Source organism: Natrix helvetica (assembly GCF_964273705.1).
Source record: "Natrix helvetica genome assembly, chromosome: 2".
Classification (NCBI taxonomy): domain Eukaryota; kingdom Metazoa; phylum Chordata; class Lepidosauria; order Squamata; family Natricidae; genus Natrix; species Natrix helvetica.
The window spans coordinates 27,268,636-27,293,626 of NC_138552.1; the positions used below are offsets into that span (position 1 = coordinate 27,268,636).

Below are 24,991 nucleotides of genomic sequence, written 5' to 3' on the forward strand. Positions count from 1 at the left end.
AAACAAGCGCCCCCTTCCCTTTTTTCTTTTCGACCCACAACGATTAGGGAGGATCCTGAAGTCGGGCGGGGACGAGAAGCGAGGAGGCAGAAAAAGAAACGGAGGCTAAGGAGCTTCCCCCCGCCCCCTCCCAGCAAAAATCTAACCGGGGAGCCAGGCGGGCAGTAGCAAATTAGCCGATCACGCCGCGTGGGCAGTAGCAAATTAACCGATCACGGGGCGTGATCGGCTAATTTGCTACTGCCCGCCCGGCTCCCCGGTTAGATTTTTGCTGGGAGGGGGCGGGGGGTAAGCTCCTTAGCCTCCGTTTCTTTTTCTCCCTCCTCGCTTCTTGGGGCTCCACCAATGGGGGAGCAAGGCCCGCCCAGCGCCAGGCTTTGGGCTAACACAGAGGACTGCAAAGTTGGCTGTTTTAAGACTGGTGGACTTCAATTCTCAGAATTCTGGGAGTTGAAGTCCACCAGTCTTAAGAGCCAATTTTGCAGATCCCTGGGCTAATATGATTGATGCCCTTGGTGGACTTCAATTCTCAGAATTCTGGGAGTTGAAGTCCACAAGTCTTCAAGCTGTCAGGTTTGAAGACCCCTTGGGTTTTTTTTCCTAAAGGGTTAGGGATGCAAGGATCTTGTAACTTGACAGGTTTAAGACTTGCGTGCTTCAAATGCCAGAGTTTATTGAAACTAAAAACAGTGTACCATCCTATGTATTTTCGGTTTTAAAAATGTGGCTCTCAAAATAAGTATCAATCCTGGTTTTGGCGAGATTTGACTCAGTTGAAAAAAAAGGTTGCCCACCACTGCCCTATACCAATTGGGCTATCATTTTGAAAACTGAAGCATTTCAAAAGAAAAACTGGAGTTGTCTTTGTTAATGGAAATGATGAGAGAGGAAGACACATAAAACAAGTTATATTTAGAATGATTTTTGTTTCATCAAAATTGTCCATGCATATATCATCACTCACGAAATTAATAAGAGTTGTCTAGAGAACCTCTTCATTGTAGCTGGAGGAGCAGCCACACATCAAACATTTTATCTGCACGTACTGTATATTGATTGGGAAACTCATATTTCTTTTATTAATGCAACCTTTTCTCAGAATAAAGAGGAAATTATCAGCTATATATGATCTTTTACTTGGTTCAATTGCCTCGTCCTACAATTTTTACTCAGCAACCAAAACCACACATCTCCCTCATACGCAGTTAAATGCAGACATGAAAACTTAAGTATTCTCTCATATCTTTTGTTTTCCACCTCATTAACCATGTTAGTTAAGTATGACAAAATAACCACTTCCTTACCTTCCTCAATATATATATACATTCTGTACTTTGATGTGGAGAAATACAAAAAAGCAAAGATGGTTCTTCTAATGGGCTTGTGGTTCACTGTTGTGATTTTTCTCCTAGGTATTCCGGGAGGTAAGTGCTAAATTATACTTCTTCTCATTTCTGATAATATCACTTCAGAACAGTCAAGGAAAAGGTAAGAAGATAAGCTACAGTTTGTTTCAAATTTATGGATTTCTCCTTGAATTTGGGCAGTGATGAAGAGGAAATAGCTGAGGTCTCCTTCAAGGTTGAACTGATACTGACAGTAGAAGGCCCACAGGAGAGATTCAAAACTACAGATGTTAAGAGGGTAGTTTTATTAGCGATACTAGAAAAGCAATCTAAAGGGGTGAAATGTGTTAATGGGTGCAAAAAAGAAAAAGATTGCTTTGATCGGTTGGTGATAAGCCACCATAGCACAAACTGAGAGCACTTTGTATGATGAAACATTTACATGTTGTGTTGCTCCTTTTTCCTCTTTAGCTAATGGATTAACTTAAAGTTGTATTTTGTGACTCATGATTAGCTTGGCTTCTCCATTCTATTTAGATCACTGTGCCCAGATCATTGGAGGAAAAGAATCAATTCCACATTCAAGACCTTTTATGGCCAAGATCAAAAACCCATTTTGTGGGGGGACCCTGATCAAACCAAACTGGGTATTAACAGCAGCTCACTGCAAAATGTAAGTTTGGAAGTTTTGCTAGGTTTTTATTTATTTCTTTTTAAAATCTTGTTTTATATATATATATATTTGTATATGTATATGTAAGTGTGTGTGTACATACATACATACATACATACATACATACATACATGCATGCATGTATGTATGTATGTATGTATGTATATAATTCGAGCATAACATAGTCCTGCAATTTAGGGAAGAGCAAAACCTAAGGTTTCAACCCAAGCAAAATTGTCAGCTGGGTTTCGTCTTTCAGATAAATTGTTCATTATCCCAGCTTCTTGGCATAAATTCTACGGGTTACAATGAATCAAAGAAATCCAATCTCTGTGTATGTGCATTTACCTAAACGTTACTAGAATTTTTCAATACAATAAATACGTACAAAAAGAGATTGAAAATAGGAAAAGGGGGAAGAACAGAAAACGAAGAAAATACACATTCTTTCTATCAAGTAATTATCACTTTATTATTTTCACCATTCTTTGTCCTTTTTTAATTCCCAAATGAAAAAATCATCAATTTAATCTTTTCTTCTTTCTTCTCTATGTAAGGTTACCAGCTTTTCAAAAGGTTTTTTCTTTTTTCTTTCTTTCCCTGTATCCAGACTGGAAAGACTTTGCTATTTTTTCAAGTTCAGTTAATGTTATAATCCTAACTTCTATTGTAGATATTTCATTACTTTTCCGAACCTCTTGCATGCAATAATCTCGCTACAGTTACCATGTACAAAATTGGTTTCTCATACTTCTTTTCTAATTCCATGATCATCAAACCCAATAAGAATAATTCTGACCATACACACACACATACACCCCTACGGTTGGGGTCTAGCCAGATGAAGGGCCATAAACAACAGTAGGGAGAAACTGGGATAAACCAAAAACCTTGATTAAATAGCAGACAAGATTGTGCTGGCATACTTATTAGCCAGAGATTGGTCAACTTTCATAGATGATATTAGAGAATTTAGAAGCCCTCTTCCAATTGTTTCTATTCCATGTAGAGCAAAGCATGACATTAATAGCACACGCCTCCCTGCACATTATTGGTGTTCTTGTTTTTCTGAAAATTGCAAATAATTTGACCTCCCTTTGATTTTCCATCTCCCGAATATCCACATATAGGCTTGAATATTCAAGTATTGTAATTTATTTTTGAACCTAGCCAGAAATAGGCCATTGAAAGTATTTTGCATCTTCTATCAAAATAAAGATTTACTTTAACAGCTGAAATAATACTCCAATGAAAATTGAAGCCTGCTGTCTCCAAATTTTAAATTTATGTGCCACGATATAAACAATGTTAAATACAGTAGAATTTGCTTCTGAAGAAACACAGAAGATTGAACTGCCAAATGATAAAACTTAATATCCTTCAGCTGAGATTATAACGTCTTATCCTTGCTAGAAATGAACTTTACTCAATTCTTATTTACCCTCTTTTCTTTTTAGAACAGAGAAAACTGAAGTTATTCTTGGAATTCATTCAGAAAAAGACAAAACAAAACAAGTTTTCAAAGTTAATAAGTACATTTCTCACCCGTGCTATGACAGTGCCACAAAGGAGAATGACATTATGCTTCTTCAGGTATATTCTAAAGGATATGCATAAATAATATACATGTGAAGGACAGCAAGAATGCGTTTCTCCTTTTCTTTATGAATACAGGGAATCCACAACTTACAACCACATTTGGGACTGGAACTAAAGCCTTAGTTATCGGGGGCCGAATGTCAGCTACCCTGCTACTAGCTGCCATGGGGATGGGGCCAGTGGAGATTTTTTCATTAGAGCTTTGCAACTACGGTCTGGCTTTGCTTATTTCTAAGGTTATTTCTTCTAACTTCGGAGGCAGAGGCAGAGTTGCCTAGCTACAAGGGGGTTGGGCTATACAATTAGTTTAAATTTGCTGCTTCGCGCGCTTTTGCCTCAGATCTTGCCTGAAATTTATTGCATTCAGTTCTCTCATAGCAAAGGTACCTTTTCTCTAAATCTATGGAGCCAAGGGTATTTCTTTCCTAGGGAATAGACAGAGGCAGCCCTGACACAGCTATCCATATCCCAGAAAGCAGTATACAATGGATTTAGCTCTAACCTTGAGAAGGGAGGGAGAATAAAAGAAACAATTACTGACTCATGTTGTTGATTTGGCCTACCTCAAAGGGCTGACAAGCAGCCCATAAGAAAAGCCTAACAATTGAGGCATATTTCATTGGCATAGGAACCACCACTGACGATGGCAGCAGTGGAATAAAGCATATTCTCATGTGTTGGAAACATGCTTTTCCCTTTCATTTCAGAGATGGAGAGCAGGGGGAAAGAATTCTTATTTCTATATAAATGACCAGCAGATGTGAAATTACCCATATTGAAGAAGTTCAAAGTATTCATGTTGTTACTATTATAGTTTGCTTTTATTGCAAGGGGCTCAAATGGTATAAATCTTGCTTCTCAGACCCATTGCGTTTCCACAATATTGTAATGTAAGTCAGGCTGAGATAGGGTGACACTCCAGGGTGCAAGTCTAGCATATGATGCATTGCACACCATATTGACATGTAAGGATTAATCTTTTTTGTCTTCCCTCTTGTCTCATTTAAGCTTAATAAACAAGCAGAACTTAACAAGAATGTTGACATCGTCCAGCTTCCTCAGGTGTATAGTGACCTCAAGCCAGGAACACAGTGTCTGGTAGCTGGTTGGGGGTTTACTGAGAGTAAAGCAGTATCATTTGTTCTCCGTGAAGTTAATGTCACTGTCATTGCAAGAAAGACCTGCAATGATCAAAATCACTATAATTCCACGATAAAAATTACAATGAATATGGTCTGTGCTGGTGACAAGAGTGGAGGCAAGGATGCATGTCAAGTAAGTATATCTATCTACCTGCTCTGAATGTTTGAAATTCAAAAATAATATACCGAATGCAGAGTTTGAACGAATGAGTAATCCTACTTGCATGCTTCTAGTGTGCTAAGAAATCAAAGTCCTACACTACAGGAATAACAACTGTAAAATTAGGAAAATCTTCCCATCATAAGGTCAATTGCAAAAGAACATCTGGAATTATATATCCTCCCAGACTGGCAGCATTATGGTACTTTTTTTAAAAAGTACAGGCAGTCCTTGACTTAGCCTGACTGAAGCCAAAATTTCTGTTGCCAAGTGAGACAGTTATTAAGTGAATTTTACTTCATTTTACAAACTTTCTTGCCACAGTTGTTAAGTGAACTTTGCAACTTTGAATGAACTAAATCAGTGGTTCCCAAAGTGGGCGCTACTTTGGGGGGCAGTAAGAGGCCAGGGGGGTGGCAGGGGATGACAAGAGGCAAGGGGGGTGGCAAAGGAGTGCTGGAAGTGGCCTCCTCTAGCGAGCTATTCAGAACAAGTTTGCTCACTCACCCCCGCCCATCCAGAAGCTGCTCGATCGCTCGCTTCCCCCACCCACCTGCACTATGCTAGCCCTGCCCACTCACTGATTGGCTGGCTCACCAATCGCCCCGCCCGCCTCTAAGAGCCCTATCTAAACCCAGTTAACTTTTTTTCTGCTTGGCTTTCTATAGATAGGGCTCTTAGAGGTGGGCGGGACGATTGGTGAGCCAGCCAATCAGTGAGAGCAGGGCTAGCATAGTGCGGACAGGCGGGGGGAGTGAGTGATCAAAGGGAGGCCATTTCGCCTCCCTTCGCTCCCACTTTGTCTTGATGAGGTCTCTGCAGCTGCGGGCGCAGACGGACGGAGGTAGCCAGAGTGGTGGGGAAGCCCAGGGGTGGGCGAGCGAGCGAGAGAGCTGCCTGATCCTCCATTGCTCGCCTGCTCGCCCGCCCCCCCGGGCTTCCTCACCACTCCGGCTACCTCCGTCCATCCGCAGCTGCAGCGATCTCATCAAGACAAAGTGGGAGGCGAAGGGGCCTCGGTGCCCTGCCTGATCCTCCTTCGCTCGCTCGCTATTTTGCCTGCATGGGGTGCCTCTGCGGAAGCCCTTTGCTGGCGGCCAGACCTCCCCTCCCTGGGGCGACAATACATCCATGATCACCGTCCCAGTAACGCTGCGGCCGCTCGGCCTGCGAAGAGAGGGTGGGAGTAAGAGTGAAGGGTGAGGGAGAGCAGCAGGGGTTCTCTGCAGGGGCTCTGCATTCCCCCCCCCACCGGAGCCTTCCCAGAGGAGGTGGGGCTGGGGATGTGGGGCGGGGATGGCGCTGTCTGGGGTGGGACTAGATGACCTCTGGGGGTCTCAACCGGCCCTTCTGACTCTGGAGACCAGAAGCAAGCAAACACACACACACACACATTTTGAATTAACTTGGGAAGAAAATTGCTAAAATCACTTTTAGCTGTGTTCTGCATTAAGGATTCATGCAGTAGCATTTATTGTTGAATTAGGAGAGTAATATTTACAATGTTTGCCTGTGATTATATAATAAATTCACAGCTTATACATTTGAATTAGATGTTTTTCAATTCATGTTTAACCTATACTTGATATACTTGTATTCAATACATAAGGTGTTAATTATGTCAATGGAAGAGATAGGAAACTGCATTAGTGATATATATGTCAATGCACTGATTTGTACTAAAAATGTTAAGTTTAAAGAAGTTATAAGGAATCACAAATATGAATGTGGGAAATATAGTTGTGGATGACCCTTTGCATGAGTTGTATTGGGATAATAATAATAATATTAATATTAATAATAACAACAACAACAACAACATTTAAACCAGTTAAAAATTGACAAAATCACCATCAGTCAAATGCAAAAGGCCGCACTGCTTGGATCCGCACACATATTATGAAAATAGGTTACGACGTCCTAGGCCCCTGGGCGGGGCCCGACTAGTAATTAATGCCAAATCCGGCGAAACAACTGGCTGCTGTGATACAATTCTGTTGATGATGATAACAACAACAACAACAACAACAACAACAACAACAAAAACAAAAACAAAAACAAAAACAAAATCAAAATCAAAATCAAAATCAAAATCAAAATCAAAATCAAAATTAAAATTAAAATTAAAATTAAAATTAAAATTAAAATTAAAATTAAAATTAAAATTAAAATTAAAATTAAAATTAAAATTAAAAGCCATAACTAGGCAATCGAAGTCCTGCCACTTTTTTACATGCTTCAGGGCAGAAGGTTGATTCTGTAACCAGGATGGGCATATTTCTCCACACCTGGCCTTGGAGGGTCAAGGTATCCTAGAGTGAAGGGACGCCTACTGAGAAAGCATCCTCTGGCCCCCTTTTTCCAGTCACCTGAATGGGGCACTTGCAGGGGGCCCTCCCAGCCAGCCAAAATTGGAAAATTGGAAACACTGTATCAGTCCGATGGGCAGCATAGAGATTTAATGAATAAATAAATTAAATATGACTACTGGAATAATGCAAAATTTCTCTCCTCTCCACCCACCCCTTTTTCTCCCTTGGGCAGTGTGATTCTGGTGGTCCTTTGATGTGCCAAGGGGAACAAAGAGCCATCGTTGCCTTTGGTAACGGATGTGGAAATCCTCATTATCCTGGTGTCTACACTCTTCTGACAAACGAATATTCTCATTGGATAAATAGTGTTATACAAGGCAATTAATAATATTATCATTTGATGTTGGCATTCTTTTTTATTATATTCATTCCTTATAATTCCTTTAAGACAATCTTTTCCAGCCGTTTCCCTCCAGATGTACCTGACTAGGCACACCATACTCAGCCAACGCAAAATCATTGAGCCTGAAAGCTAAAAGTAACAGTAATTTCAGCTAAATTCATCTAGAGGGTAACTGATCAGTTTGGGTATTTAGGTTTTCTATTTAAATGCATTTTTAAACAAAGTTTTCTTTTCCTTTATAAAAGCTAAGCACAAGTTCTAGAAACTATTTCTCTTTATTTTTCTCTCTGTGTGTGCACTTACACTGCTAGATAAAGTTATTCCAATGTTTATCACAAATGGAATGGTAGCTTATTTCCAGAAAGCAGAAGAAAATAAATCCTTGTTGAAAACCATCTTGTTATTGGTTCTTTTGTTCTCATTGTTCATCTGTGCTATGTATCCAGTGTTCCCTTGTGGCAAACTTCAGACTTTTCCTGCATTTGGAAGAATGAATTTCTGTGCTGGGAATGGCTTTTAAATGCATAATAACATAATTGGACTTCTCTTATAATTGGAGGTACCTTGGAATTGCAAAATTACCAAATATACATACATGAGTCCTTTATCATTGGAGACTTCTTATGGATCTGTACACCACTTTTATGAGGGGTGATGTGAGAGCACTTGAAAGCATTGGAACCACTTGTCTCCTGCAGTTAGAAGTCTTCATCATTCAATGTTTTCAAACAAAGGTTGGACAACTATTTGTCTGAGATGATATGAGGCAGAGGACTGACTACAAGAGGAGTTTATCTGTAAGGCATGACATATATGATAAACATACGGTGGAGGAAGTGAGAGGAGACCAAGCCAAAAAGCTCAATTTTTTTCATGCACTGCTCGGGGAAAAAAAGTCAAGGAGTGATCTTGACTTTGTTAAGGATTTGGAGAGAAATTAGAACAGAGAGCTCTATACACTTCCTCCAGGATATGTACAGAGAAAGTCAAATGTTTACAATAAACTTGATAGGACTTGCACTCCAGTCACAAATAGGATGAGGAAGAAAAGATAACCATTTTGGTTCATCTACTGAGGGGCTGGATCCTAAATAAGTGGACTGAAAGTGTTCTCAGCTGACAGATTGTATCACCAAAATCATGTGAATGTGCTCTGCAAGTTAAAACAATAATAATGCCTAACCTCAAAGCAGACTTGACTAGAACCTTTCATAATGAATCTATTGGCTTCCAAGATTCTCTGTGGGGTATTTCAAATAGTAGCCCCTAGCACTGATAACGGGCGTGGTAAATTTACCTGCTTCCACTTTTATCATTTTCCAAAGTTGGTAGTCCTCAACAGAGCCGAAGAGAATAAAGATCCAATTATCCTAGAATGAGAGTAGAACTGCAGAGCTTTTTCCTTCTTTCCTTTCAAACTCAGGTCAACCATACCTAATCCACCCTCATCTTAAGTTTAGCGTTAATAAGCCAAGCTTATCACCAGTAGGGCATACATTTTAATATCCATTTATTGTATAAACATAATGTAAACATTATAGCATTAAACATTATAAATTCAGTTAGAACCTCTAAGTTTACAGTATAACAGCAACTATGGAAGTAGAACTTTTCTGTTCTTAGACAATATTTCTTTGCAGTGTGTGTAGTCGTCTTCAGAGCAATTTCATTTTGAATTGAAACCACAAAGGAAACCCAGGTATCAACGCTGTGTTCTATGAATCATTATGACATCACTGAATAACACTAATCCCTCTAACGCACCGTCATTTAATTCATAAATTCTCCACAGCATCCACTATTATTGGAAGGAGAATTACACCTACAAAACCAAATGTAGAAAACGGGGTAATATTGGAAATAGGCCATTTATGTAGGGGAATGTACATCCAGGAGGATCCCAGCTCATCAAAAGCTTTTGATGAACTTGATCAACACTTAAAGAAGCCATTTAAAAAAAGTTTAACAGAGGCTGATGGGAATCAAACATATAAACCCTTGGTTGATTTACACTACTCTTGTGTTTGGAAACAGCAGCTTATGAGACACACATTTAACACTCTATATAGCAAGAGCAGTTTGAAATCATGAAGCCGTAGGAAGTTAAAACCCACTCCCCTCCTAGAAAAATGAAATATCCTAGGAAATATTGAAAAGGAAGAATATTATATTTCTCTGGATCAGAAATGGAAAGACAGGTTTTTAGGCAGGAAACAGACTCACTCTTAATAGCCCCCACTTTTCTTTATGGGGCATTAAAATGCCCAACCCAGTCTATTCTACATAATAAAGAGTTTTCCCCTTTAGCTCCAGGGTGATGGGATTAAGGCATGATAGTATTAGCCCTTTGCCCCATTCATCACATGGCACCTGGAAACTCAAACCTGGCCCCATGGGAGTCTCACAACCAATCAGAATACATTTTCTTACACAGGAACAGGAAACAGAGAGGTGGGGCCAAACTGAGAGTATAAAGCCAAAAACGTTCACCCCTTCTTTCTCTCTTTCTTCCTCTTCACCCAACATGGAAGCATGTGATCACCCTTTCTGTTCAGGACTCAAGCCATGTGATCATGTCCACCGTTAAACCATCTTTCCAAGCAGACTCCATGTCTTCAGTGTCTTCTTCCCCACTTGGAGCTGAACCCAGAAGGACATTTCTTCCAACAAAGCCTTCCAGATATTTCTGCTCATAAACTGAAACAAAAAATAATTTATTTCTTTTTCATTCACTTCCATATCTGAACCACTTCCTCTGAAGCCACGTTTCAAACAAGAATGAATAGAGAGGGGGTGGGGGTGGGGGGGTGTAGTGTAGTGTAATGTTTGAACCCTGCCAATATATTTGAAAGAATACAATATACTATGAAAGAATATTCTATGCTGGCATCTGATAGATATCTGAGTTTTTTCTCAGGCTTGATTAAAGATGCTGGTTTCTATCTATCAAGACACTTGAGATGACAGATCTTTTTCTTTCCAGGATTTACAATATGAGGCCAGTCCTATCTCCTGTGTTCTAGATAAGTGAAATTGGAGAATACTTTGCTTTTTTATAGCATTTCCCAACCAAGGACTCTTACCTCGATTAACTTTTAAATGGCTGGTGAAGACAACATTGTTTGGTGGAACTTTAAATAATCAATCCACCTTTATGCATTTATAATTATTATTTTTATTTCCAAGGCATAACCTAATAAGAATAACATTTTAAAAAGTTAAAATAATATTTTGATCATTTGTACCAGGATTGTTCAATATAATGTCTCCAGATTGATCAAGAGTACAATACCTAGAGGTCTGTGATGGTTGGCCATTCTGAACAGCACCATGTACAGAAGAGTGTATAAAGTTAGAGCCCAGCTTATTTTAGTACTACATAGAAGGTGAATTATGAATTTGGGTTTAAGAGTAGCCTTGAACTGGAAAAGAAAGAGAAAGAAAGAAAGAAAGAAAGAAAGAAAGAAAGAAAGAAAGAAAGAAAGAAAGAGGGAGGGAGGGAGAAGAGCGGAAGGAGGGGGAGGGGGAGGGGTGTTGCAAATGCTCAGCATTCCTTTCATTCTGTTTTATTACATTATCTATCATCCTCAGCAAGTAAACCAAATAGGTATCACTACCAGATAAAATAATTCCATTTTTATAAGGCTAAATTGACAGAATCATGAAAGTCCCATTCTCTTTGCAGTGTCTCTTTGCTTGGTCTCCCAGGTCTTTCCTACCTCCCTACCATTACATCACCAGAATGCCCTATATTTTTTACACTAACAAGGCAAATGTTTAGTCTTCAGCACAAGGTCATTTTTTTCCACAAATGAGTATTAGATAGTAGACTGCAACCTTCTTTCTAAAAAAAAGTACCTTTATGGTATCTTCTGCAACATGTTGGAAATAAGGGAGGTAAACTTGGATGGAGTATAATTTGTGTAATCTCACAATACAAGAATCCTTTGGAAACCCAGTTTATTGGAAAGATGGTAAAATGTCTCTTCTAACTAGAAAGGGATAAGGGAACAATGTAATCCAGCAACATGACTGAATATACAAGATATATATCTGTGTTTGTGAGCCCTCTTGTGGGCAGAAAAATATGTGACATTAACTCGGTGTTGCTCTGAGGTAATTTCTTCACGGGTGATTTATAACAGTTTATAACAAATGGTATAAGAATGTTCTAGTCCTTAGCAAATTTTAACTAGGCTCTAAACTCATATTGGTCTTAAGCATGACTAAACAAGCATTTGACTCAGTTCTAGTAAAAAGTCACTGAAATAGCTGGTGGCTCTTTCTTGACTTAAAGGTGCAATTTCCTCTTTATACCCAGCGCAGTTTCATTCTGCTGCTGCATTCATCCCTCTGCTGGTTTAACACATTGCTCTGTACATCTTGATCTTTTTATTGGCTGACATCTTTGTTCCCACATTCTGCCACGAGAAACTCTGGTTCTCATCTTTTAACTATCATATGGCCAGCAGACTAAGATGCTATTTCAATTGATAATATGGAAAGGTAAAAGGTTCCCCCTCTCACATATGTGCTAGTTGTTCTTGACTCTAGGGGGCGTTGCTCATCTCCATTTCAAAGCCAAAGAACCAGTGCAGTCTGAAGACGTCTCCATGGTCATGTGGCCGGCATGACTAAACACCGAAGGCTTACGGAACGCTGTTACCTTCCACCAAAGGTGGTTCTTATTTTTCAACTTGAATGTTTACATGCTTTCTGTTAGATATTCACTCTAACTACCATGTTTTCCCCCAAGGTCCTCTGTTCTGGCGGGAACAGAGATTGAATCCTATTGTTTGAGAGTTCTGACAGCTCCCTATAAAAGGGCTGCTGTCAGACCAATCAGTTGCTGCATTGTACATACTGTTCTACTGTTAATAAAGAGCTGTTGTTACCACAAGCCTCTCTCTGCCTTCTCAATACCCAATCTAACACTGTTCCGAAGGCTTCAACCACCGTCTGGAGGCTTCCATGACGCCTTCGGAGGGCTCAAAATGACTCTCTGAGCAAACCGGAAGTCACTTCCGTTTGCTCGGAGGGTCGTTTTGAGCACTCCGAAGGCATGAGGGAAGCCTCCAGACGGTCCCTGAAGCCTTCGGAACGCTTAAAACGACCCTCCGAGCAAACCGGAAGTCCGGTTTGCTTGGATGTCGTTTTAAGCATTCCAAAGACTTCAGGGAAGCCTCTGGACGATCCCTGAAGACTCCGGAGGGCCTCTGGGGGGGGGGGGCAGGAGGCTCTTTTCACCCTCCCCAGGCTCCTATAAAGCCTCTGGAGCCTGGGGAGGGCGAAAAAAGCATGTAAAAATGGGGGGAGCACCTGTTGTGTGTGCATGCACACTGGGGGGTCACGCATTGCATTGTGGGTGTGGCGCGCCCGCACATGACCCCCCTGCGCTTCCCCCACTTGTGGCACGTGAGCCAAAAAAGGTTCGCCATCGCTGCTATAGACACTGAAGGATCCACATAAGAGAAGAGCATCAAGAAAAGATGGTTATTGTGTCTCATTGATCAAAACCTCTCCCCTTTTTTATCTGCCATGTAGCACGACATAAGTAAAAACATGTAGAGCTTCAACTGTGCACTCACAGCCACCATCTTGCCTTTTTAAACTTCCTCTGCAGATGCCCCTGGACCCACAGGTAACCAAATTAAATAAATTAGCTAAGGTCTCTCCATCCCATTTTATTGAACATGAAGCCAATGGACTAGGTTGCTTAGAAGCAGCTTGCCATGTTGTATTCATAAGATAGAGAAGGAAGATGCCATCATCTCGGACACAAATTCACCCATTTTCATTCAGCTGCCCACCCAGTGAAACTGGCATAATGCCTTCTCTGCAAATGGAGGCACTGATTGTATGGGAAGGCATTTTACAGGAGACTTTTTTTTGGGGGGGGGAACCAACCTTAAGCTAGCCAGATAAATAAATGCAGCAACATGATCCAGGATGGCCATGATGGCAAATCTGGTCTTCAAATGACCAGCATAAAACTTTCTGAATGGTTACAAGCATTCATATGTATGCTCTCTAAATTGATAACAGACGTGGCGGTATAGCACTGCTTGCTTTATTGAAGTCCTTCTGAACTACATTATATAATTTATCGACAGCATGGAAATTTCATGAATATAACAAAAGACACTAACTTTTTCTAGGAGGATATAGAGAGGAGACTATAAAGATGCTATAACGCTTGATTTTCTAATGGATGTGAAATACTTAAGTTGAGCAAAAGGGCCAGGAGGCAGAGGTGTAATGAAAAATCCTTCTAAAAACACACCAACTCCATAGATGGCAGCAATACTATAGAGCTTAGGATAGTCACCCTATACCAATCTGAAGCATTTCAAAATAAACACTGGAGTCGTCTTTGTTAATGGAAATGATGAGAGAGGAAGACACATGAAACAAGTTATATTTAGAATGACTTTTGTTTCATCAAAATTGTCCATGCAGAATCATCACTCGGCGAATTAATAAGAGTTGTCTAGAGAACCTCTTCACTGTAGCTGGAGGAGCAGCCACACATCAAACATTTTATCTGCACGTACTGTATATTGATCGAGAAACTCATATTTCTTTTATTAATGCAACCTTTTCTCAGAATAAAGATGTTTTACTTGGTTCAATAACCTCGTCCTACAATTTTTACTCAGCAACCAAAACCACACATCTCTCTCATACACAGTTAAATGCAGACATGAAAACTTAAGTATTCTCTCATACCTTTTGTTTTCCACCTCATTAACCATGTTAGTTAAGTATGACAAAATAACCACTTCCTTACCTTCATCAATATATATACATTCTGTACTTTGATGTGGAGAAATACAAAAAAGCAAAGATGGTTCTTCTAATGGGCTTGTGGTTCACTGTTGTGATTTTTCTCCTAGGTATTCCAGGAGGTAAGTGCTAAATTATACTTCTTTTCATTTCTGATAATGTCACTTCAGAAGAATCAAGGAAAAGGTAAGAAGATAAGCTACAGTTTGTTTCAAATGTATGGATTTCTTCTTGAATTTGGGCAGTGATGAAGAGGAAATAGCTGAGGTCTCCTTCAGGCTGAACTGATACTGACAGTAAAAGGCCCACAGGAGAGATTCAAAACTACAGTTGTTAAGAGGGTAGTTTTATTAGAGATACTAGAAAAGCAATCTAAAGGGGTGAAATGTGTTAATAGGTGCAAAAAAGAAAAAGATTCTTTGATCGTTTGTTAATAAGCCACCATAACACAAACTGTGAGCACTTTGTATGATGAAACATTTACATGTTGAGTTGGCTCCTTTTTCCTCTTTAGCTAATGGATTAACTTAAATTGTATTTTGTGACTCATGATTAGCTTGGCTTCTTAATTCTATTTAGATCACTGTGCCCAGATCATTGGAGGAAAAGAATCAATTCGACATTCAAGACCATTTATGGCCATGATCAAATACCCAAAACTTTGTGGGGGGACCCTGATCAAACCAAACTGGGTATTAACAGCAGCTCACTGCGAAATGTAAGTTTGGAAGTTTTGCTAGGTTTTTATTTATTTCTTTTTAAAATCTTGTTTTATATATATATTTGTATATGTATATGTAAGTACACACACACACACACACACACACACACACATATATATATATATACATACATACATACATACATACATACATACATACATACATATATATATATATTTCATTCAAGCATAACGTAGTCCTGCAATTTAGGGATGAGCAAAACCTAAGGTTTCAACCCAAGCAAAATTGTCAGCTGGGTTTCATCTTTCAGGTACATTGTTCACTATCCCAGCTTCTTGGCATAAATTCTAGGGGTGACAATGAATCAAAGAAATCCAATCTGTGTATGTGTATTTACCTATAGGTTACTGGTATTTTTCAATACAATAAATACGTACAAAAAGAGATTGAAAATAGGAAAAGGGGGAAAAACAGAAAATGAAGAAAATACACATTCTTTCTATCAAGTAATTATCACTTTATTATTTTCACCATTCTTTGTCCTTTTTTAATTCCCAAATGAAGAAATCGTCATTTAATCTTTTCTTCTTTCTTCTCTATGTAAGGTAACCAGCTTTTCAAAAGATTTTTTCCTTTCTTTCCCTTTATCCAGACTAGAAAGACTTTGCTATTTTTTCAAGTTCAGTTAATGTTATAATCCTAACTTCTATTATAGATATTTCATTACTTTTCCAACCTCTTGCATTCAATAATCTCACCACAGTTACCATATGCAAAATTGGTTTCTCATACTCAGGGCCAGATTTAGATGAAAAGAGGCCCTAGGCTATTCCACTTATGGGGCCCTTTCACCTCCCATTTTTAAGTTTGTAAATTACATGAGAGATAATAAAATACATCATTACTGTGATATATATCAATATATTAAATGAAACATGTTGTAATTGGTACTAACCTTTATTAAAAATGTGGCACGGATAATAAATAAAAATAAAAGGCCCCTCTTGATCTTGAGGCCCTAGGCTGAAGCCTAGTTAGCCTATAGGAAAATCCGGCTTTGTTCATACTTCTTTTCTAATTCCATGACCATAAAACCCAATAAGAATAATTCTGACTATTATGGAATATAGGAACTGACATGGAATTCCGGGATCAAACAGAAAAGGTTTATTGCGCAGGTTCAGTTAGCAACACAAGGAGCAAAGACTGAACCACGAAGGATTCTAATTCATCACTATTATACATATGTGTGACATTTCATGATTGGTTACATATTCTGACAGCCCACAGCTTTCCCCCCCCCCCCTCATCTCAACTACCCTTTCCCTCGTCGTTATGCCAAAAAGCTAAATAGGTCACAGGATGTTTGCAAAAGCGATCTAAGTTTCCTGCCGTTATGACTGCGGTTACAGGTGCTATATGTGAGGTTCTTCCTCATGCTATCTCTTCTTACAAAACTCTTAACATGCTCAATTATAACGTAAGTCACACACATATATTACAATTCCTATTATCCCATATTATTCCATATAATGACCACACACATACACACACACACACACAAACACACACACACACACCTACGGTTGGGGTCTAGGCAGATGAAGGGCCATAAACGACAGTAGAGAGAAACTGGGATAAACCAAAAACCTTGATAAAATAGCAGACAAGATTGTGCTGGCATGCTTATTAGCCAGAGATTGGAATCAACTTTCATAGATGATATTAGAGAATTTAGAAGCCCTATTCCAATTGTTTCTATTCCATGTAGAGCAAAGCATGACATTAATAGCACACGCCTCCCTGCACATTATTGGTGTTCTTGTTTTTCTGAAAACTACAAATAATTTGACCTCCCTTTGATTTTCCATCTCCCGAATATCCACATATAGGCGTGAATATTCATGTATTGTAATTTATTTTTGAACCTAGCCAGAAATAGGCCATTGAAAGTATTTTGCATCTTCTATCAAAATAAAGATTTACTTTAACAGCTGAAATAATACTCCAATGAAAATTGAAAGCTTGCTGTCTCCAAATTTTAAATTTATGTGCCACGATATAACCAATGTTAAATACAGTAGAATTTGCTTCTGAAGAAACACGGAAGATTGAACTGCCAAATGATGAAACTTGATATCCTTCAGCTGAGATTATAACATCTTATCCTTGCTAGAAATGAACTTTACTCAATTCTCATTTACCCTCTTTGCTTTTTAGAACAAACAAAACTGAAGTTATTCTTGGAATTCATTCAGAAAAAGACACAACAAAACAAGTTTTCAAAGTTAATAAGAAAATTTCTCACCCGTGCTATGACAGTGCCACAAAGGAGAATGACATTATGCTTCTTCAGGTATATTCTAAAGGATATGCATAAATAATATACATGTGAAGGACAGCAAGAATGCGTTTCTCCTTTTTTTTATGAATACAGGGAGTCCATAACTTACAACCACATTTGGGTCTGGAACTAAAAGTCGTTGTTATGGGGGGCCGAATTCAGCTACCCTGCTGCTAGCTGCCATGGGGATGGGGCCAGTGGAGAATTTTTCATTACAGCTTTGCAACTACAGTCTGGCTTTGCTAATCTCTAAGGTTATTTCTTCTAACTTCGGAGGCAGAGGCAGAGTTGCCTACCTACAAGGGGGTTGGGCTATACAATTAGTTTCAATTTGCTGTTTCCCGCGCTTTTGCCTCAGATCTTGCCTGAAACCTATTGCATTCAGTTCTCTCATAGCAAAGGTACCTTTTCTCTAAATCTATGGAGCCAAAGGTTTTTCTTTCCTAGGGAATGGACGGAGGCAGCCCTGACACAGCTATACATACCCCAGAAAGCAGTATACAAGGGATTCAGCTCTAACCTTGAGAAAGGAGGGAGAATAAAAGAAACAATTATTGACTCGTGTTGTTGATTTGGCCTACCTCAAAGGGCTGACAAGAAGCCCATAAGAGAAGCCTAACAATTGAGGCCCACTTCATTGGCATAGGAACCACCACTGACGATGGCAGCAGTGGAATAAAGAGTATTCTGATGTGTTGGAAACATGCTTTTCCCTTTCATTTCAGAGATGGAGAACAGGAGGGAGGAATTCTTATTTCTATATAAATGACCAGCAGATGTGAAATTACCCATATTGAAGAAGTTCAAAGTATTCATGTTGTTACTATTATAGTTTGCTTTTATTGCAAGGGGCTCAAATGGTATAAATGTTCCTTCCCAGACCCATTGCATTTCCACAATATTGTAATGTAGGTCAGGCTGAGATAGGGTGACTCTCTAAGGTGCAAGTCTAACATATGATGCATTACACACCATATTGACTGTTAATGTAAGAGTTAATCTATTCTGCCTTCCCTCTTGTCTCATTTAAGCTTAATAAACAAGCAAAACTTAGCAAGACTGTCGCCATCATCAACCTTCCTCGGGTGTATAGTGACCTCAAGCCAGGAACACAGTGTCTGGTAGCTGGTTGGGGGACTACTAAGAGTGGAGGAAGACAACAATCAGATGTCCTCCGTGAAGTTAATGTCACTGTCATTGCAAGAAACACCTGCAATGATCGAAAGCACTATAGTTCCAAGGCAAAAGTGACAATGAATATGGTGTGTGCTGGTGACAAGAGGGGAGGCAAGGATGCATGCACTGTAAGTATATCTATCTACCTGCTCTGAATGTTTGAAATTAAAAAATAATATACCGAATGCAGAGTTTGAACGAATGACTAATCGTACTTGCATGCTTCTAGTGTTCTAAGAAATCAAAGTCCTATGCTACCAGTATAACAACTGTAAAATTAGTAAAATCTTCCCATCATAAGGTCAATTGCAAAAGAACATCTGGAATTATATATCCTCCCAGACTGGCAGCATTATGATACTGTTTTTTAAAAAGTACAGGCAGTCCTTGACTTATCAGCCTGACTGAAGCCAAAATTTCTGTTGCCAAGTGAGACAGTTATTAAGTGAATTTTACTTCATTATACAAACTTTCTTGCCACAGTTGTTAAGTGAACTTTGCAACTTTGAGTGAACTAAATGAACTGTTTTAAGTCAAGGACTACCTGTACTTATCGATGGAGCACTTTGGGGGGAGGGGGCACCACAGAATGTGAATTTTTTGGAACACTAGCCTGAAGTGTAGCTGGCACCTTGTCTACCTAAATATGGCCGCATTCTTCACCTATTCAGAATTCACACTTGCAGAATAGATTGTATCTTTAGGCAACTAAATGTATTTGGTCATTTCCTATCAAGAAAGCAGTGATGGGAGTGAGCTAAAGCACAAACACACACACAGATACATGCACACAGAAACACTCGCACCTATTTCCTCTCCCCTCCGCTTCTCCTTCAAAGGTGTTGGGAAAAATATATATTTTGGCTTAAATTCATGTTCTGGTATTGTGAAATAAGGACAAGTATATATTTAGAGGGGGCAGCAGAGTATGAAAAAAAGTCAATATGGAAGTCATAACTAGGCAATCGAAGTCCCACCACTGTTTTACATACTTCGGGGAGAAGGTTGATTCTGTGACCAGGATGGGCATATTTCTCCACACCTGGCCTTGGAGGGTCAAGGTATCCTAGAGTGAAGGGATGCCTACTGAGAAAGCATCATACGGCCCCCTTTCTCCAGTCACCTGAATGGGGCACTTGCAGGGGGCCCTCCCAGCCAGCCAAAATTGGAAAATTGGAAACACTGTATCAGTCCGATGGGCAGCATAGAGATTTAATTGAATAAATAAATTAAATATGACTACTGGAATAATGCAAAATTTCTCTCCTCTCCACCCACCCCTTTTTCTCCCTTGCACAGGGTGATTCTGGTGGTCCTTTGATTTGCCAAGGGGAACAAAGAGGCATCGTTTCCTTTGGTAAAGGATGTGCAAAGCCTCAGTATCCTGGGGTCTACACACGTCTGACAGATAAATATTGTCATTGGATAAATAGTGTTATACAAGGCAATTAATAATATTATCATTTGATGTTGGCATTCTTTTTTATTATATTCATTCATTATAATTCCTTTAAGACAATCTTTTCCAGCCTTTTCCCTCCAGATGTACCTGACTAGGCACACCATACTCAGCCAACACAAAATCATTGAGCCTGAAAGCTAAAAGTAACAGTAATTTCAGCTAAATTCATCTAGAGGGTAACTGATCAGTTTGGGTATTTAGGTTTTCTATTTAAATGCATTTTTAAACAAAGTTTTCTTTTCCTTTATAAAAGCTAAGCACAAGTTCTAGAAATTATTTCTCTTTATTTTTCTCTCTGTGTGTACACTTACTCTGCTAGATAAAGTTATTCCAATGTTTATCACAAATGGAATGGTAGCTTATTTTCAGAAAGCAGAAGAAAATAAATCCTTGTTGAAAACCATCTTGTTATTGGTTCTTTTGTTCTCGTTGTTCATCTGTGCTATGTATCCAGTGTTTGCTTGTGGCAAACTTCAGAATTTTCCTGCATTTGGAAGAATGGATTTCTTTGCTGGGAATGGCTTTTAAATGCATAATAACATAATTGGACTTCTCTTATAATTGGAGGTACCTTGGAATTGCAAAATTACAAAATATACATACATGAGTCCTTTATCATTTGAGACTTCTTATGGATCTGTACACCACTTTTATGAGTGGTGATGTGAGAGCACTTGAAAGCATTGGAACCACTTGCCTCCTGCAGTTAGAAGTCTTCACCACTCAATGTTTTCAAACAAAGGTTGGACAACTATTTGTCTGAGATGATATGAGGCAGAGGACTGACTTCAAGAGTAGTTTATCTGTAAGGCATGACATATATGATAAACATACGGTGGAGGAAGTGAGATGAGACCAAGCCAACAAGCTCAATTTTTTTCATGCACTGCTCGGGAAAAAACAGTCAAGGAGTGATCTTGACTTTTATTAAGGATTTGGGGAGAAATTAGAACAGATAGCTCTATACACTTCCTCCAGGATATGTACAGAGAAAGCCAAATGTATACGATAAACTTGATAGGACTTGCACTCCAGTCACAAATAGGACGAGGAAGAAGAGATAACAATTTTGGTTCATCTAGTGAGGTGCTGGACCTGAATAAGTGGACTGAAAATGTTCTCACCTGACAGATTGTATCACCAAAATCATGTGAATGTGCTCTGCAAGTTAAAACAATAATAATGCCTAACCTCAAAGCAGACTTGGCTAGAACCTTTCATAATGAATCTATTGGCTTCCAAGATTCTCTGTGGGGTATTTCAAATAGTAGCCCCTAGCACTGATAATGGGCGTGGTAAATTTACCTGCTTTATCATTTTCCAAAGTTGGTAGTCCTCAACAGAGCCGAAGAGAATAGAGCTCCAATTATCCTAGAATGAGAGTAGAACTGCATAGCTTTTTCCTTCTTTCCTTTCAAACTCAGGTCAACCATACCAAATCCACCCTCATCTTAAGTTTAGCATTAATAAGCCAAGCTTATCACCAGTAGGGAATACATTTTAATATCCATTTATTGTATAAACATAATGTAAACATTATAGCATTAAACATTATAAATTCAGTTAGAAGGTCTAAGTTTACATTGTAACAGCAACTATAGAAGTAGGACTTTTCTGTTCTTAGACAATATTTCTTTGCAGTGTGTTTAGTCATCTTGAGAGCAATTTCATTTTGAATTGAAACCACAAAGGAAACCCAGGTGTCAACGCTGTGTTCTATGAATCATTATGACATCACTGAATAACACTAATCCCTCTAACGCACCGTCATTTAATTCATAAATTCTCCACAGCATCCACTATTATTGGAAGGAGAATTACACCTACAAAACCAAATGTAGAAAACGGGGTAATATTGGAAATAGGCCATTTATGTAGGGGAATGTACATCCAGGAGGATCCCAGCTCATCAAAAGCTTTTGATGAACTTGATCAACACTTAAAGAAGCCATTTAAAAAAAGTTTAACAGAGGCTGATGGGAATCAAACATATAACCCCTTGGTTGATTTACACTACTCTTGTGTTTGGAAACAGCGGCTTATGAGACACACACTTAACACTCTATATAGCAAGAGCAGTTTGAAATCATGAAGCCGTAGGAAGTTAAAACCCACTCCCCTCCTAGAAAAATGAAATATCCTAGGAAATATTGAAAAGGCAAAATATTATATTTCTCTGGATCAGAAATGGAAAGACAGGTTTTTAGGCAGGAAACAGACTCACTCTTAATAGCCCCCACTTTTCTTTATAGGACATTAAAATGCCCAAGCCAGTCTATTCTATATAATAAAGAGTTTTCCCCTTCAGCTCCAGGGTGATGGGATTAAGGCATGATAGTATTAGCCCTTTGCCCCATTCACCACATGGCATCTGGAAACTCAAACCTGGCCCCATGGGAGTCTCACCACCATTAAACCATCTTTCCAAGCAGACTCCGTGTCTTCAGTGTCTCTTTCCCCACTTGGAGCTGAACCCAGAAGGAAATTTCTTCCAACAAAGCCTTCCAGATATTTCTGCTCATAAACTGAAACAAAAAAGAATTTATTTCTTTTTCATTCAATTCCATATCTGAACCACTTCCTCTGAAGCCACGTTTCAAACAAGAATGAATAGAGAAGGAGTGGGGGTGGGGGGTGTAGTGTAGTGTAATGTTTGAACCCTGCCAATATATTTGAAACAATACAATATACTATGAAAGAATATTCTATGCTGGCATCTGATAGATATCTGAGTTTTTTTCTCAGGCTTGATTCAAAATGCTGGTTTCTATCTATCAAGACACTTGAGATGACAGATCTTTTTCTTTCCAGGATTTACAATGTGAGGCCAGTCCCATGTCCTGTGTTCTAGATAAGTGAAATTGGAGAATACTTTGCTTTTTAATAGCATTTCCCAACCAAGGACTCTTACCTCGATTAACTTTTAAATGGCTGGTGAAGACAACATTGTTTGGTGGAACTTTAAATAATCAATCCACCTTTATGAGTTTGTAATTATTATTTTTATTTCCAAGGCATAACCTAATAAGAATAACATTTAAGAAGTTAAAATAATATTTTGATCATTTGTACATTCATTGTTCAACATAATGTCTCCAGATTTATCAAGAGTACAATACCTAGAGGTCTGTGATGGTTGGCCATTGTGAACAGCACCATGTACAGAAGAGCGTATAAAGTTAGAGCCCAGCTTATTTTGGTACTACATAGAAGGTGAACTATGAATTTGGGTTTAAGACTAGCCTTGAACTGGAAAAGAAAGAAAAAGATAGAAAAAGAAAGAAAGAAAGAAAGAAAGAAAGAAAGAAAGAAAGAAAGAAAGAAAGAAAGAAAGAAAGAAAGAAGAAAAAAAGAAAGAAAGAGGGAGGGAGTGAGGGAAGAAAGGCGGGAGGGAGAAGAGAGGAAGGAGGGGGGGTTGCAAATGCTCAGCATTCCTTTTATTCAGTTTTATTACATTATCTATCATCCTCACCAAGTAAACCAAATAGGTATCACTACCAGATAAAATAATTCCATTTTTATAAGGCTAAATTGACGGAATCATGCAAGTCTGAAAGTTCAATTCTCCCTCATCTCCTTTACAGCCCAAGAAACTGGGGAGGGTCTCTCCTGAGTCCCTTGTTCTGCCTATCATGTAACTGTGTGTTTTTCTGACTCTTACCTGACCATTCTCTTTGCAGTGTCTCTTTGCTTGGTCTCCCAGGTCTTTCCTACCTCCCTACCATTACATCACCAGAATGCCCTATATTTTTTACACTAACAAGGCAAAAGTTTAGTCTTCAGCACAAGGTCATTTTTTTCCACAAATGAGTATTAGATAGTAGACTGCAACCTTCTTTCTTAAAAAAGTACCTTTATGGTATCTTCTGCAACATGTTAGAAATAAGGGAGGTAAACTTGGATGGAGTATAATTTGTGTAATCTCACAATATAAGAATTCTTTGGAAACCCAGTTTATTGGAAAGATGGTAAAATGTCTCTTCTAACTAGAAAGGGATAAGGGAACAATGTAATCCAGCAACATGACTGAATATAGAAGATATATATCTGTGTTTGTGAGCCCTCCTGTGGGCAGAAAAATATGTCGCATTAACTTGGTGTTGCTCTGAGGTAATTTCTTCACGGGTGATTTATAACAGTTTATAACAAATGGTATAAGAATGTTCTAGTCCTTAGCAAATTTTAACTAGACTCTAAACTCATATTGGTCTTAAGCATGACTAGACAAGCATCTGACTCAGTTCTAGTAAAAAGTCACTGAAATAGCTGGTGGCTCTTTCTTGACTTAAAGGTGCAATTTCCTCTTTATACCCAGCGCAGTTTCATTCTGCTGCTGCTTTCATCCCTCTGCTGGTTTAACACATTGCTCTGTACACCTTGATCTTTTTATTGGCTGACATCTTTGTTCCCACATTCTGCCACGAGAAACTCTGGTTCTCATCTTTTAACTATCATATGGCCAGCAGACTAAGATGCTATTTCAATTGATAATATGGAAAGGTAAAAGGTTCCCCCTCTCACATATGTGCTAGTTGTTCTTGACTCTAGGGGGTGTTGCTCATCTCCATTTCAAAGCCAAAGAACCAGTGCTGTTTGAAGACATCTCCATGGTCATGTGGCCGGCATAACTAAACACCGAAGGCTTACGGAACGCTGTTACCTTCCACCAAAGGTGGTTCTTATTTTTCAACTTGAATGTTTTCATGCTGTCTGTTAGCTATTCACTCTAATTACCATGGTTTCCACCAAGGTCCTCTGTTCTGGCAGGAACAGAGATTGAATCCTATTGGTTGAGAGGTCTGACAGCTCCCTATAAAAGGGCTGCTGTCAGACGAAGCTATACAATACAATACAATAGTAGAGTTGGAAGGGACCTTGGAGGTCTTCTAGTCCAACCTCCTGCCT

General features: G+C 39.0%; 2 protein-coding genes across 2 annotated transcripts in view; both read left to right on the top strand.

Moving 5' to 3' along the window:
• The window catches only part of LOC309385806 (granzyme A-like), a 37,817-nt gene extending 29,886 nt beyond the window's left edge, over positions 1 to 7,931 (top strand). The window contains exon 6 of the transcript XR_014174289.1: positions 7,860 to 7,931. The gene's annotated coding sequence lies outside the window, so the exon portion shown is untranslated. The remainder of the gene's footprint in view (positions 1 to 7,859) is intronic.
• LOC309385765 (uncharacterized protein) lies at positions 1,339 to 20,414 on the top strand. Its single transcript, XM_081940469.1, has 10 exons — positions 1,339 to 1,424; positions 1,884 to 2,019; positions 3,477 to 3,612; positions 4,627 to 4,893; positions 7,465 to 7,614; positions 14,465 to 14,543; positions 15,001 to 15,139; positions 17,325 to 17,460; positions 18,480 to 18,752; positions 19,924 to 20,414. The coding sequence occupies exons 1-10, from the start codon at positions 1,364 to 1,366 to the stop codon at positions 20,074 to 20,076; spliced, it is 1,530 nt and encodes a 509-aa protein (XP_081796595.1). The 5' UTR covers positions 1,339 to 1,363; the 3' UTR covers positions 20,077 to 20,414.
• Positions 20,415 to 24,991: the final 4,577 nt, after the last annotated feature.